The 16,059-nt window shown below is 46.3% G+C and overlaps 1 protein-coding gene across 2 annotated transcripts in view; it reads left to right on the top strand.

Moving 5' to 3' along the window:
* Positions 1–15,498, top strand: part of doc2b (double C2-like domains, beta) — a 420,460-nt gene extending 404,962 nt beyond the window's left edge. For both annotated transcript variants that reach the window (XM_038814143.1, XM_038814142.1), the window contains 3 exons: positions 8,957–9,038; positions 13,785–13,881; positions 15,108–15,498. In XM_038814143.1, coding sequence (XP_038670071.1) covers positions 8,957–9,038; positions 13,785–13,881; positions 15,108–15,244 — 316 coding nt within the window. In that variant the 3' untranslated portion in view covers positions 15,245–15,498. The remainder of the gene's footprint in view (positions 1–8,956; positions 9,039–13,784; positions 13,882–15,107) is intronic.
* Positions 15,499–16,059: the final 561 nt, after the last annotated feature.

Below are 16,059 nucleotides of genomic sequence, written 5' to 3'. Positions count from 1 at the left end.
TGGGCAGCGAATATAGCCATGGTTAAGAAGTGAGTAGTGGGGGAGGGGTCGGCGTGGGGGTGGATGGAGGCGGTCTCTTGCAGGGGCACGAGATTAGGGACATTGGTGATGCCGCTCTGCCGTTCTCGCCAGCCAGTTACTCCACGAGCCCGGTTATAGTGGAGGCCTTGCAGGTGTGGGGACAATGGGGCAGCATTTGAGGTTGGAAGGTGCCTCGACCTGGGCACCAATTTGTGGTAATGATAGATTTGAACCGGTTGGGTCAGATGCGGGTTTCTAGGGGTGGCGACGGGCAGGGATCGAGCGGTTTGAGGACCAGTTTGTGGGGGGCAGTTTTTTTAGTTTAGAGGAACTGGAGGAGGAGTATGAGCTGCCCAATGGGAATGGGTTCCGGTGCTTACAGATACGGGATTATTTGAGGAAGCAGGTGCTGAATTTCCCGTGCTGCCGCCCCCGGGGCTACAGGATAAGGTGATATCGAAAGCAGGAGTGGGTAAGGGTAGGTTGGCTGAGATTTACAAGGAGCTAATGGACTGGGAGGCATTGCCGATAGGCGAAGTCGAACGGAAGTAGGGGGAGGAAATCCGGGGCAGTGGGTAATGGAGGCTGGGCTGTGGGAGGAGGCTCTGAGGTGAGTGAATGCATCTTCATTGTGTGCTAGGCTTAGTTTTATTCTGTTTAAGGTAGTGCATAGGGTGCATATGACAGTGGCAAGGATGAGTGGGTTCTTTGAGGGGGTGGAGGGCAGGAGTGGCGGTGCGCGGGGGTGCCCGCAAACCATGTCCAGATGTTTTGGGCTTGTCCGATGTTGAGGGGGTTCTGGCAGGGGTTCGCGGATGTAATGTCCGAGGTGCTGAAGGTGAAGTGGCGATATTTGGTGTGTCGGAAGACCCGGGAGTCGGGGGGGGGGGGTTTGGCCTTTGTCTCCCTGGTAGCCCGGGGACGGATTTTGCTGTAGTGGAGGGAGACTGGAGAAAATTAAGTTGGTCTTAAGAGAGTCAATTCATGGGTTTACCCAGAGATAGAAGCCGTTCATCGACTTCTTCAAGGAAAATTGAGGTATCAGCAGGGGGAGGGGATGGAGGGGGATAAAGGGGAAGGCAGGACGGGTGGAGGGGTATGGCAGGGACTTTGAGTGTTCGGGTAATTATTTATTTGTTATGTGGTTTCTGTTTGTCCTTACACTTGTGTTGGTTTGTGCTTTATGTATATACAAATGTCTCAATAAAAAGAAAATACAGGTGGCATCGGCAGAGTGTCCATATTTAAGGTAATTATTTTGTTAGCCACCATGGTCAGGGGGGTACTCATTCTCACTATCAATCCAGCCCCTCCATAATCCCAGGTAGGTGGGAACATGTAGTGTCGGCCCATTTTCAGTCCTCCTGTCCTACTTCAACGGGCCATTGATAATTCAGACCTATTTGTTGATTTCTGCTCCTTTATGATATAAGTTGTGCTGTACCTTTGTATTTTTTTTAATGTCAGGTGGCTTTTTCCACAGCTCCTGCTTTCTTGACATATCAGTTGTCCTTCCCCACTCCCCATCAAAAATGTGCTCACTCTATTCCGTTACTCTGTTTGTTAAATTGATTCATTCCCACTTGGTGTTCAAACATTTTCTCCATCAATCGTGCGCACCAATGCCTGATTATTGAATTTTGCTCACACTGTGAGGTATTGAAGGATCAGAGTGATTGCCTGCAGATTTTTGTTGGTGCCACTAATGAAATGGCATTCTCACAAAGCACGTTTTGAAAAGTTGCATGTCCTTTTAAATTCATTCAAGCAGTATTGACTTTCATGAAAAACATGTTTTTTCTCCTGGAGTTTGCTGTGGAAAAGGGAGGGTGCAATCGAACAGGCACACTGCGTCCAAAAAGCAGCTCACCGCAACGCAGCGTGGCCAATAGAAGCTGGAAGACCCCGGTCCCGGGATCTACCTGGCTCACAACGCCCCGCAAGATCTAACTTAATCTCGCGAGACGTTGCGATGTAACGGGCGGGACCACTTTTAGGCAAATCTGCATATTAGACAGCTGGTCTCACTTTAATGTGAAATTTCCCGAGGTACCTGAGCGATTGGGATCTAACCCCTTTGCCTCGGAGACCTCGGGTGAGATCCGTTCACTACTGGTGTCCACAAACGGGGACCAGATGGAAAGGCACTCGTGGGGGTGTCCCAGGGGATTGGAGGCCCTCTGATGCATGCCCTTTGGGCAGGGTGATGCCCTGGCAGTGCCAGCCTGGCACCATGGGAGTACCACCTGGGTGCCAGCTGGTACAGCTAGGTTAACTGGCAGTTTTTGCGCTGTGGCGATCGGGCCAGGGGTGCCCAATCCGGGGGGGCGGGGGGGGGGGGGGGGGGGGGGTTGCTGGGGACCCTGCCATAGTGCATTGGGGCTGGGGAGGGGGGGGGGGGCGCTTGGGGATCTATTTGGGGGCTCCAGAGATCAGGATGCCATTTAAAAATGGTGTCTCTGATGTACCATCAATTGTACGCGAGGCGAGTGATTTACCAAAGTCTGGCTTTAATTGACTAGAACACAGCTGTGCGATCGTCTACAATGGAAAGGGATGATCGTCAGGCGTCTGACCATTTATACCTCGTTAATAGAGGCGTGATTAACTCAGCCTCTCGGCCAATCGGTCAAGAGGCACATGACCGACCAGGGCCAATGGTAAGCCGACGTTCTGGCCCAATGGCAGACAAGTATGCAGATCATATCACCACAGTCCCAATCTCGCGCTAAACGGAGGGGTTCCGGCGAGTGGAGCTCCTCAGTGTACAACACGGGGCTGTGTGCACCCTCGGCTATGCGTTCCCCATTGGGCTCCGCTATCTAACCCAGCTGCTGTTTTATAGCATTGTGTTTCTCTGTGCTGCGAGCACGGGGAAACACGTGGCTAAACGCCCTCGCCATGGGACTTTGTTCCCACTTGGTTAAATCCCGCCCGGAATGTCAGGCTCTATGTACTGACGTAACCAATAACCCTTTTACAGTTGCTTTATTTCATAAGTGCGTTTGTAGCTTCACAATGTAGATTTGCAATATGCCAGGTGAGTGCCCTTTGATAAGAAATCAGCTCAACCTGAATGCTGCTGGCAGGGTCAGGACTACCTGTATTGCTTCTGATTGTTTGCAGTCTGTGCAAGTCAGGGCAAGTTCTTCCCTTCAACATGATCCACGGAGGTTTGATTTATTCAAAACTTTACCCCCTGCTACTGTGGTGATCCTGCCCAGTTCCCAGTCCCTATTGTGTGCAGTTCTGGTCGCCACATTATAGGAAGGATGTGGAAGCATTGGAAAGGGTACAGAGGAGATTTACAAGAATGTTGCCTGGTATGGAGGGAAGATCATATGAGGAAAGGCTGAAAGACTTGAGGCTGTTTTCGTTGGAGAGAAGAAGGTTAAGAGGTGACTTAATTGAGGCATACAAGATGATCAGAGGATCAGATAGGGTGGGCAGTGAGAGCCTTTTTCCTCGGATGGTGATGTCCAGCACGAGGGGACATAGCTTTAAATTGAGGGGAGATAGATATAGGACAGATGTCAGAGGTAGGTTCTTTACTCAGAGAGTAGTAAGGGCGCGGAATGCCCTGCCTGCAACAGTAGTGGACTCGCCAACACTAAACGCATTTAAATGGTCATTGGATAGGCATATGGACGATAAGGGAATAGTGTAGAGGGACTTTAGAGGGGTTTCACAGGACGGCGCAACATCGTGGGCCGAAGGGCCTGTACTGCGCTGTAATGCTCTATGTTCCCGCATCGCTTGCTTTGCCTTTCTGCTGGTCGCAATCCCTGTCTTCCTGATGAACGGCCCCGAGGTTTTCTGGCCTGCGGCAAGCCCTGCTGGCTGTCCAGCCACAGCTGACTAGGAGGAGCAGTGGAGAGATGAAGAAAATGGAAATGCGTTGGTTTGGTGGGGAGGAAAAGCAGCGGGGAAGAAGCTGGAAGGAAAGACAAGAGTGTGATCTGGAAAAGAAGGGGAAAGAGAATTTGAGCCATACAGTGAGAGCCAGACATAGTGAAGAGCACATTGATGAGACTAACAAAGAATAACCAGCTGGCCCATTAAGCCATCCTCTTTTTTTGACATGGTGTAACCTCTGCACACCAGCATCCCAACCTAACCAGGCAAATTCCCGGGAGAGCTGAAAGAAAAGCTTGGGTAAGTTTAGGAAAGAATTCGAGCAAATTCATGTCACCACTCCTGAAGGCAATCAGGCATGTTCAGTGGGATTATGGTACCTATGACACATCCCTGAAGGAGTCACTTACCTTCTACACACAGATATTAAAGCCTTCTGAATGCTGACAGCAAATCTGGACTTAACATTGAATGCTGACAAATTGTTCCAGAAACGATGACATTCTGTGACCTTCTTAGCATCTGTCCCAACTCTATGCTCATTGGCCCCAGTCCTTTTTTAGTACTATCTTATTTGAATATATGGCCTCTCCATTTTATATATAGCCTCTCGATTTGGACCGAGTCTAATCCGTTCATTATTTTAAAGGTCTCAATCAAATCTTTTTGAAGACTATGCTTTTCCCTCGAGTCAAAGGTTTCAACCCTCTAAACCTAGCCTGGTAATCTAGGTAAGAATCCAGTGATTGTGCTGTCAATCTTTTCTAGTGTCTGTATATGAGGGCACCAAACTTGGACAGATTATTATAAATCTGGCTTGACCAAGGCATTGTGTAAGGAAAGAATAATAGGGGTGAAATTGTTTTTCACAGAAGTGCACACAGGTGGGAACAAATGGGAACCCCAGTTTTACATCAGTCTCAATTCTACTTTCCATTCTAAAGGTCAGAGCCTTCCTCTAATCAGCTCCCTTGGGCATCCAACTCTGTACCGTGAACGCATGCTTAGAATGATCCTTACCCAGTAGCATAGCTGTTTATCTATATTTAAACCTCTGCCAGACAGCAGCACATCCCCCATCCTAGCTCAGCTCTTTAGATCCACATAAATCTTTACGTTACATAATCACAGAATGGTTACAGCACAGAAGGAGGCCATTTGGCCCAACACACCCTGGTCAGTTCCCTGCAAGAACAACCTGACTAGTCTCACTACCTTGCCTTTTCCCGACAGTCCTGAAAATTTTATGTCATTTAAAAAAAATATAAGTTTAGTGTACCCAATTAATTCTTTTTCCAATTAAGGGGCAATTTAGCGCACTCAATCCACCTCCCTTGCACATCTTTGGGTTGTGGGGCGAAACCCACGCAGACACGGGGAGAATGTGCAAACTCCACACAGACAGTGACCCAGAGCCGGGATCGAACCTGGGGCCTCAGCGCCATTTGTTTTTTGCCTTATCCACGAATAGATATCATAGAATTTACAGGGCAGAAAGAGGCCATTCGGCCCATCGAGTCTGCACCGGCTCTTGGAAAGAGCACCCTACCCAAGGTCAACACCCCCACCCTATCCCCATAACCCAGTAACCCCACCCAACACTAAGGGCAATTTTGGACACTAAGGGCAATTTACCATGGCCAATCCACCTAACCTGCACATCTTTGGACTGTGGGAGGAAACCGGAGCACCCGGAGGAAACCCACGCACACACGGGGAGGATGTGCAGACGCCGCACAGACAGTGACCCAAGCCGGAATTGAACCTGGGACCCTGGAGCTGTGAAGCCGTGGTGCTATCCACAATGCGGCTGCAGGGGAAAATTTTATGTCATGGGCATTCATGCCTTCATCCAGATCATTAATAAAGATGATGTGGAGATGCCGGCATTGAACTGGGTTGGGCACAGTCATAAGTCTTACAACACCAGGTTAAAGTCCAACAGGTTTGTTTGGAATCACTAACTTCCGGAGCGCAGCTCCTTCTTCAGGAATGTGAGCCCTATCAGGCCTACTATGAATGCTGAACTAAAGCTAAAATATATAGGTAACTTTATTTGTGGTATTAGAAGTAACTCGGGGGTTTATCTTGAGGAACTTTACGTGCTGTTTAAATACATGGACACCTCGAAAAACCCTGAAAACGAGTACCGCCGTATATTATTTTTTTTAGCATGTGGAAAAAAAATCACGATACATTGTATCAGGATGGCCACTAGGAAAAATCGTCGGGAAAATGGCAGGCAGGCACTACCTAAGACGGAACCTATCTGAGGGTGAACATTCTGTATTTATAGTTCAACTAAAGCATTACCTCAAGCTCAATTTTACTCATAATTCTCCTAACATTTTGTTGCTGTGAAAAGGGTTGTAATTGCTCCGAGACATGGGCATGTTGTTCGGATAAATTGGTTATCTTGAATGAGAGGATGAAGGCAAATTAGAAGGAAAATACCAGGGAATAGCGATTTGCTTCATACCGAAATAAAAAATCGATATTGGATTAATTCTTAGTATAGCCTGATTAGCTATGAACCTCGGAAAATATCCAAGTATATTGGAAAAATGGTGACAGGGAAGTGTGGGGTAAATTTTAAATTGTGAGTGTGTTAAGTTGGTTAACTCTAAAGCCAGGAGTAATCGTAAAATTCTCATTAAGAGGGCAGGTAACTTAAGTAGGGGATTTATTGTTATAATTTAGGTTTTCCTCAGTCACCTGAGGAAGGAGCTGCGCTCCGAAAGCTAATGATTTGAAACAAACCTGTTGGACTTTAACATGGTGTTGTAAGATTAATAAAGATGGTGCAGAACGCAAATCTCAGTGACCAATCGCCACTCAAATATTTAACCAGATTGGTAAGACTGGGCAGAAGCTGTGTTGGAGGTTTTGGGGATAATTTTAACCTAAATGTAGGTTTGAATAGACTAAGGGGCTAAAGTCTGAAAAGTCAGTTCGTCAACTCCACCCACCCCCTTGTGTTTTTAACCCAAGACTTAAAACTACGTCAGTGACCAAGTCACCATAAGGAAACTGGTTGGAACTTGAACTATAATAATGGGATTGTGAGCCTCGCATTCAGTTTCTCAGCTTCAACTCTGGTCGAATGGCTTTCCCCAGCATGGGAAGACTTTGAGGATTTGATGGATGCAGGAGTCAAGTCCCTTTACACCTACTTCCTGGATCTAGGTGCTGAGGAGCCACCCTGATCAGACACTCCACCATGAGGCCTCCAAGCCCCATACCAGTATTCCATTGTAAAACAGTGTTCCTGGGGGGGAGGCGGTGACACAGTGGCATGATCACCAGACTGGTAATCCAGTAACCCAGGGTAATACTCTGGGGACCCGTGTTCGAATCCCACCACCACGGCAGATAGTGAATTTTATATAATTCAGTTTAATGACGATCTGAGGGGGTTGGTGGTGGTGGATGGGGAATCTCACACTCACAGAATCTCACAGTGTAGAAGAGGCCCTTCAGCCCATCGAGTCTGCACCGACACATGGAAAACACCTGACCTATCTGAATAAACCCACTTAGAACCCTTTACCCATAGCCTTGAATGTTCTCACATGCCAAATGCTCTTCCAGATACCTTTCAAAGGATGTGAAGCACCCGCCTCTACCGCACTCCCAGGCAGTGCATTCCAGACCGTCACCACCCTCTGGGTTAAAAACTTTTTTCTCACATCCCCCTAAACCTCCTGCCCCTCACTTTGAACTTGTGTTCCCTCGTGACTGACCCTTCAACTAAGGGGAACAGCTGCTCCCTAACCACCCTGTCCATGCCCCTCATAATCATGTACCCCTCGATCAAGTCACCCCCTCAGTCTTCTCTGCGCCAATGAAAACAACCCAAGCCTATCCAATCTCGCTTGATAATTTAAATGTTCCTTCCTGGGCAACATCCTGGTGAATCTCCTCTGCACCACCTCCAGTGCAATCATATCCTTCCTATAATGTGGTGGCCAGAATTGCACACAGTACTTTAGCTGTGGCCTCACCAAAACTCTATACAACTCCAACATGACCGAAGCATGTAATCAATGCTTCGATTGATAAAAGCAAGTATCCCAAATACCTGTTCCCCACCCTATTAACCTGCCCTTCTGCCTTCAGAGATCTATGGACAAACATGCCAAGGTCCCTTTGTTCCTCAGAATGTCCTAGTCCATCGAATGCTTTCTTGTCAAATTTCTCCTTCCAAAGTGTACCATCTCACACTTTTCAGGATTAAATTCCATCTGCCACTTTTCTGCCCATTTGACTATCACATTTATATCTTCTTGCAACCCAAGACACTCAGCCTCACTGTTAACCACCCGGCCAATCTTTGTGTCATCCGCAAACTTACTGATTCTAAACCCCACATAGTCATCTATGTCATTTCTATAAATGATGAATAATTGGGGACCCAGTACAGATCCCTATGGTACACCACTGGTTGCCAGTCACTAAAGCATCCATCTGTCATCACTCTATGTCTCCTACAGCTAAGCCACCTTATCAAATTACCCTGTATCCCACGTACAGTTGCCTTCTTTATAAGTCACCCATGTGGGACCTTGTCAAAGGCTTTGCCATGAAACAATCATCAATGTCCTTTAGGGAAAGAAATCATCCTACAGATGACTCCATATTCATAGCAATGTGGTTGACTCAATAAATTTGTGCCACCTCCAGGCCCTTGACCCCACCTGCAGGCCCCAAACCGCCACTAGTACTGAGGTAGTCAACCTTCATGGGATCAGCAGCCCACTCAATTGAACCCCCCACCTCCCTTCCATTGATAGTCTCCTACTGTCCTACCCCTGATAACCCCACCTCCAGTTCCCCCTCATCCACCTCCCACTGATCGACCTTCCCCACCTAGGCTCAGACTTTCCTGGTCCTTGGCCCTTCCAACAGGAAGAGATTGAGAATTAGAAAAGGAAGAAAGACCAGTTAATGTGTTTGTAAATTGAAGATCAACATTGACCAGGACACCAGTAGAATTTTCCTGCTCATCTTTGATAACTATGATGGGACTTAACAACACTTGACTACCACTTGTTTCTCAAACATATGTGTTTTTTTCCAGATACTTGAAGCCAGACGTGGACAAGAAATCAAAGCACAAGACAGCTGTGAAAAAGAAAACACTTAATCCAGAATTTAATGAGGTACTAGTAGAAGGGTTAAAGAAAAGTAAATGTTGATCATGGCACGATTAGCTTAAAGGAAGCAATTTCCAGAAAACAACTCCAAGACAGTAACACAATTCATTGGAGCACATGCTGAAATGTAAAGTGCAATGCATCCCCATAAACTGTCCATAATGTGTACCGAAAGATATGGTAACACATTTTACAGCCAAAAAAGCATTGGGTGGAATTTCCCACTTCCGTTAGTGGCGGGAATCATGGTGGATATCATCACAAAATTTGGAATCATTGTAAAAATCTGTTTCCCGCCATCGGGAAATCCGTTTGGAATTTTGTTCTCCCGGCTTTGATGGTGTGGGTTGAATGAGGCTTCGTTTTCAGCTCACCTATGTCGAGAACCACAATTGCATCTCATGAATGTTCATTAAAAGGCCAATCCACCAGAATCACATTCCCCATCCAAATTAAGTGTCCCACCAGCAGACAACTAGAACGGTCTGTTTTGCAACTGTACATATGGACATACTTAGGTGCAGAAGTAGGCCACTCAGCCCTTCAAACCTGCTCCACCATTCAATAAGATTGTGGCTGATCTGTTAGTGCAGGGCTTTTCAAAGTGCAGGTCGTGACCCGTGGGTGTGTCAGGGCCTTGTTTCAGAAGAGCAGTGGAACCAAGTGTCACGGTTTTCCCGCCACGGACTGAAATAGCTTTGCAAGGTATGGGTTTTGCATCCTATCCGTATCGGGATATCTTACCCTCTGCGCTTCATTTCTGTTAGAGCAAGCATTACTTCCACCAGCATTTGCCTGGCAAAAAAAGAAGAAAACAAAATTGCTTATTGTCCCGAGTAGGCTTCAATGAAGTTACTGTGAAAAGCCCCTAGTCGTCACATTGCGGCGCCTGTCCGGGGAGGCTGGTACGGGAATCGAACCGCGCTGCTGGCCTGCTTGGTCTGCTTTAAAAGCCAGCGATTTAGCCTGGTGAGCTAAACCAGCCCCAGATTACAAAGCGATTCTGGCTTTCATACCATTTTTAAACAAAATGCTGCAGCTGTATTTTTCTCCTGAAAGCACTATGTAAGTTTCCCCCGAGGCAATGCTGGGATATTACGATGCTTAGCCATTCCAACAACAGTCAACAATATAAACAAAGGGCTGGACTCTCTGATTTGAAGACTGAGTGCTGACGGGCCGAAGAATTGTCGGGTCCGTGGCCGCGCACGGCGGCGGACTGCGGCAGCCAGACCGTGCAACATGGCTTCGGCCAGCCATGAACCCGGCCTGCCAAATAGTGACCCCCTTTGGCAGACTAGCCACCCCCGGAACACTCCCGACCAGTGCCCCATCCGCCCAAAGTCCCCCCCCACCCCTCGCCCGTGGATTGTGGTGGCCCCCGCCCGCGGATTGTGGTGGCGCTGGACTCAGTCCGCAGCCGCCACGCCGGGTCCACCAAAATAAATAGCATGAGTGACCCACGCCGTCGGGAATTCGGCCCATCAGGGATGGAGCATCCGGGGGAGGGCCTCAGGTAACATCCCGGCCACGGACCCGGCAATTTTTCGGCCGTATCCCCAGCTAAAGCCGGGGGGGCTTTACATTGCGTGCCTGCTAGCCCCCGACCAGACAGAGGATCATACGTCCATACGTCGTGCAGCGTACTCACGGAGTACGCCATTTTGGAGGGGGCGAAGCATTGCAAAAGCGACACCGCTCCCGATTTTGATGCAAATGGGGATTATCCGGCTGATCGCCGTACGCGATTTCACCATCGGAGACTGTGGAATCCCACCCAAAATTTATATTGCACCCATTCCTCAGCTAATCTGCCTTTTATAATCATTCCCATATAAAGCACGTTATAATTTTTCAGCTATCTGTAATGTTAAGCCATGGTTATATTCAGGGGGAATGGGCCAGAAATATGTTCAAATCACTGAATTATTGACAACTAACTGCGGGCTTAAATGACTATTCCTCCACTAGGAACATGGGGAAAATGGCTGTTTAAAACCTGACAGAATCAAGGATGAAAGTATTAACGTGAAGTTGCAGAGTAAATCAGGACATCCGTGATCACAGATAAATCATTTCTTAGAAATTTGAGCACTGCCAGACGGTTGATGAACAATCACATTATTTTGTCACTGCCCAGCTGTCATGGGAACAATTGCAGCAGATTCCAAATGCTTTTTGCTAGCTGTATCTCTCCGTACAGCCAAGTCCCAAAATATGCTCCATGTCATTTTGTTTACAATCGGAAATCGCAATTAAAAGTCAGAGTGGAGTAAATACAAGACAAAAATGTTGATATAGGCTTGGGTTGGGATTTAGGCCCAGAACCTACCACAATGCACACATTCAGATTGTGTGCAAAAGTGCCCATCAGAGTGTACAATATATAAAGAGTTATTTTCATCCATAGTCGAAAAAACATCTCACCTACAGTCAAAAGTCATCTTAAATCTTTTAGGCCATGCTTGAGAAACAAAAAATTAAAAAACAGAAAGAAAGTGATGCAGTGGGCAGCTCATTCTTTGAGCTTCCTATACATAAAACAGTATTGGTTCTTTGGTATAGGAGCCAGAATATTTGTATTTTATAAGTGAATGCAAAATAAAGTGCAGATGGTGGGCAAAACTGAGGAGCTATTGGGCGGGATTCTCCGATAGCCAACGGCGAAATGGCATTCGACGATTGGAGAATCCACTTTTGTGCTGTAATCGGGGGGTGGCGCCGTTTTTGCGATGCTCTGTTGCCTCAAAACCAGCGTACTCGGGGAGTACACCGCACGCCGTCGGGACGGCCTCAGGACATCACCTAAGCGACCTCCCCGATGGGACGAGTCACACGACAGTGTGGGGTCTGTGCAACTTCCGGGGACCTTGTGTGGTGGAGCAGACTGTGTCCAGCACCGCCACAGCCAGGTGGGGGCAAGCCATTCCGCTGACCTTGGGGGCTTCTTCCGGGCCTGGGGGTCTGGTGGGGGGTGGTCCAGGGGTGGCAGGGGGTGTTACAGAGAGGCAGTTTTTGGTAGTGCAGTTCTGCACATGGCCGGCATCATGCTGTACGGCGTGGTCGTCACCGTGCACATGCGCGGCCACGGACCCGGCCATTCTGCGGTTGTATCAATAGGTAAAGCCGCTTTACGCTGCGCGGCTGCTGCCACCCCCCCCCCCCCCCACCCCCCCCCCTCCCCCCCCCCCCCCCACCCCCCCAGGCGGTGGATCAGTGTGGAGGTTGCGCCCACCTTCTGGTCGTAAGTCCAGATGGATCCTGCGGACATAGCCACAGAATCGGAGAAGCCAGCCCAATGGGTCAGATCATCGCAAGCTTGGTCAAAGTCATAGATTTTAAGGGGTGTCTTAAAGGATGAAATCGAGGAAAAGAGGCGGAGAGGTTTAGCAAGGGTATTCCAGAGTTTGAGGCCTAAAGAACTGAAGGCAAGGCCACCAGAGGCCAAAGTATTTTGGAAGTTTGAGGCTGGAAGAGAGTGCAGAGATTGGGAGCGGAAGATTGAGGTGGGGGTGATTTAAAAACAAGGATGAGCATTTTGAAATCAATACGTTACATGTCTGGGAGTTAATGTAAATCAGCGAGCAAAGGGAATGGGGGAATAGGATTTGGTGGAAGTTAGATTATGGGCAACAGAGCTTTGGTGGGTCTCAAGTTTATAGGAGGTGCCCACAAACGTATGAATTAGGAGCAGGAGGAGGCCACTTGGCCCATCTCACATTCAATAAGATCGTGGTTGATCTAACTTTAACTTCAACTTTAGAACTTTTGTGAGATTAATTTGGAATAGTCCTATTGATCCCTCCTGTAGTTTCAAAAGACTCATTTATACTCCAGGTTGATAAAAACTAATAAGTATGCATCAATTTGCTGTAATTTAATTGTGTTGTGCAGAAAAGGCTAAGCGTATGGCATCTGTAAATCAGGATTACACTGTTGGAGACTGTACGGTCCATCACACAATATTCTCTTGAATTGTAAGTTCTTATGATTGATTTCCCTAATATATATTAATTATAGGCAGCAAACTGCAGTTGCAATGATCTAATATTATTTCACAGGAGATGATTTGAATACATCCATCTTGCAACAAATCAATGAGAAAATGCACAGGACAGGGGCAGCATGGTGCCACAGGTTAGCACTGCTGCCTCACAGTGCCAGGGGCCCGGGTTCAATTCCAACCTTGGGTGATTTTCTGTGTGGAGTTTGCACATTCTCCCCGTGTCTGCGTGGGTTTCCTCCAGGTGCTCCGGTTTCCTTCCACAGTCCAAAGATGTGCAGGCTAGGTGGATTGGCCATTCTAGATTTCCCGCTTGTGTCCAAAGATATGCACGTTAGGTTAAGGTGTTATTGGGATAGGGAGGGGGAGCGGGCTTGGGTGGAGTGCTCTTTCAGAGGGTCGGCGCATACTCGATGGATCGAATGGCCTCCTTCTGCACTGAAGGGACTCTCTAGATTCTATGGACATCCGTTCTGTACATTGAAGAAGCTTAAACTAGGGTTACTAAATATTCATTAGCCTTATGATCAAGTCGACAAAGAACTAAGGGTTAGATTTTCAAATTCACCAATGTCAGGTCAGATGGCTCTTCCACCTGACTTTTAGTCCATTTGAGTGAAAATTGTCAGGTTGTATAAAGGAGGACTAAGCTGCTCTGCCCAATTATCAACCAGATGGTCACAATGAGAAAGTAATTTCAATCCGGAAAATGAACGTAAGATGATAAACTCATTCTTTTTTTAATCCAGGAATTTTGCTATGAAATCAAGCAAGCTGACTTGGCAAAAAAAACTCTGGAAGTAACTGTCTGGGATTATGATATTGGAAAATCAAATGACTTCATTGGTAAGTGAATTTGACTTAGTATTTTAGTAACTTTCATGAAAGAAAAGTACAAATTTAAGATGTTGGGTTGAAGACATGTCAAATATAATTTCAGCGAGGCAACTCTCCATTCAACTCACCTACTTTAGTTTTGTAATCACCATTCTCCTTTCACGATTTACACTCCGGACATACAGTTGTTACTTTAGATATTTGTTTTGCTACCATCTTTTAGCAATGTCTTCCTTCCTTCCTTCCACGTAGCACTGCAGGATCACAAGGATTTGCATAAGCAGTTGGATGCCATATTGTGCATCCAATGCTACTTGTCCATTAATTTAGATCCTTGAAGTATTTTTTTTGTGTACCGGTAGTTTGTAGGTTTTATCCTGGGTAACAAAATAGATTTCTACAATTCGTCTCCTAAGAGAACAATGCCTGCTAACTTCGTTATTGGTGATATCCCAGTAATATACAGGTGATTTGTCCTACATCAGAGAACCCATGTGGTGAAGGATATAACTGGAGCCAATCTTTTTTGTAATCAATTTAAATTCTTTTTTCCCAGTTAAGGGGCAATTCAGCATGGCCAATCCACCTAACCTGCACATCTTTGGGTTGTGGGGGTGAGACCCACGCAGACATGGGGAGAATGTGCAATCTCCACACGGACAGTGACCTGGGGCCGGGATCGAACCTGGGACCTTGGTGCCGTGAGACAGCAGTGCTAACCACTGCACCACCATGCCACCCTGAACTAGAGCCAATCTTTAAACAATGTTATCAGCTTTTATTTACAGAGTTGCACATTACAAACATGCCCTTCCTAACACAACAGCCACATTTTCAAACTGCTCCTATTTATAAGAGCATAGGTGAATCCCCTCTAATGCCCGCCACTTGAATACAGCTCTGCAGAGGTACTGGACAATGCTGATGGAACCTATGCAAGAAATATTAAAACTAAACGTTCTGAACTATTGATGCACAATATTAATGACATATGTAATCTGAAAAATGTCTTCGGATGATTGTACCTTTGTGGATTTCTTAAATGGGGATTGGAATAATTTCACTTTGTTCTAAGATTATGATGATGTGGATTTTGAATTATGTATATTTTCCATTTCAAACTCTTCTGATTAATTAGACTATTTTTCCCTTTTCTTTGCGAAAAAACATTTGCATCATTTTAAATAGCTAATTTGAAGAAAATAGATAACAACCCTGATAAATGTTCTGTTTAGGTGGGGTGACGCTTGGAATTAATGCGAAAGGTGAACGTTTAAAGCACTGGTTTGACTGTCTGAAGAGCAAGGACAAGAAAATTGAGCGTTGGCACACGCTGACCAATGAACTCCCAGGATCTATTCTCAGTGATTGATGCCAGATGACAATTGCAAATCCTGCTCTGCAACTCAGCACATGACAAGTGAGGTTCTCTCTCCGAGAGCAGACATAAAGAACTGTCGTTGAAAGGTCGGGCCTTTTGCACTTTTCGTTTCAGAACCAACACTCTCCAGGCCTCTTTACAGATACCTAACTTTGCCTGGTAATCTTGTGGCTTACATATTGGCTTATGTACATGTTTACATGCATTTGTGTATCTGAGCACTTGGGATAAATACCAGATCTGTACCTTTGGATGACTTTTTATAACTGGTGTAACACCAGGAATTATCCATTTTTGATGCTTGATACTTTTAGTGACCCAGGCCAAGCAAATTATTTACTGTCATGGGGATGTTTAGTTTTTATTACTACAAAAGTAAAAATGTCTGAAGTATTTAAATATAAGCTCTCCTCTCTACTGCAGAAACGAACCAGTTCTAAAAGAAGAAGCACAAAGGAATGGGTTCTCTCCTGCATTCAGTATTATTTTGGAGAAATAAAGTACTTTTGATACAGTACTGGAGTATGATGGCCATAATGGTGGCCAATGTTCCACTGGCTTTAATTACTTCATTGAAAGCTAACCTGTTTTAGGTAAAGCTTGTCAATATTCCAAAATAAAATTGACAAGTTTGACAGGAAGCTGAAAATGGCACACGCAAAATCAATGTAGCATGGTTCGCATTTTATTGACATGTTTTCATCACTAGATCTTAAACAGGAGGACTGGGTATTTTAAAGCCTAGGTTTAAATCGGGCGCAGGGAGTGAATAATTCTCCATTGTTCCGTAGCTCCATGGTTCACTA

This window comes from Scyliorhinus canicula, chromosome 12, assembly GCF_902713615.1.
Source record: "Scyliorhinus canicula chromosome 12, sScyCan1.1, whole genome shotgun sequence".
NCBI lineage: Eukaryota > Metazoa > Chordata > Chondrichthyes > Carcharhiniformes > Scyliorhinidae > Scyliorhinus > Scyliorhinus canicula.
This window is presented reverse-complemented; position numbering and strand designations above follow the sequence as displayed.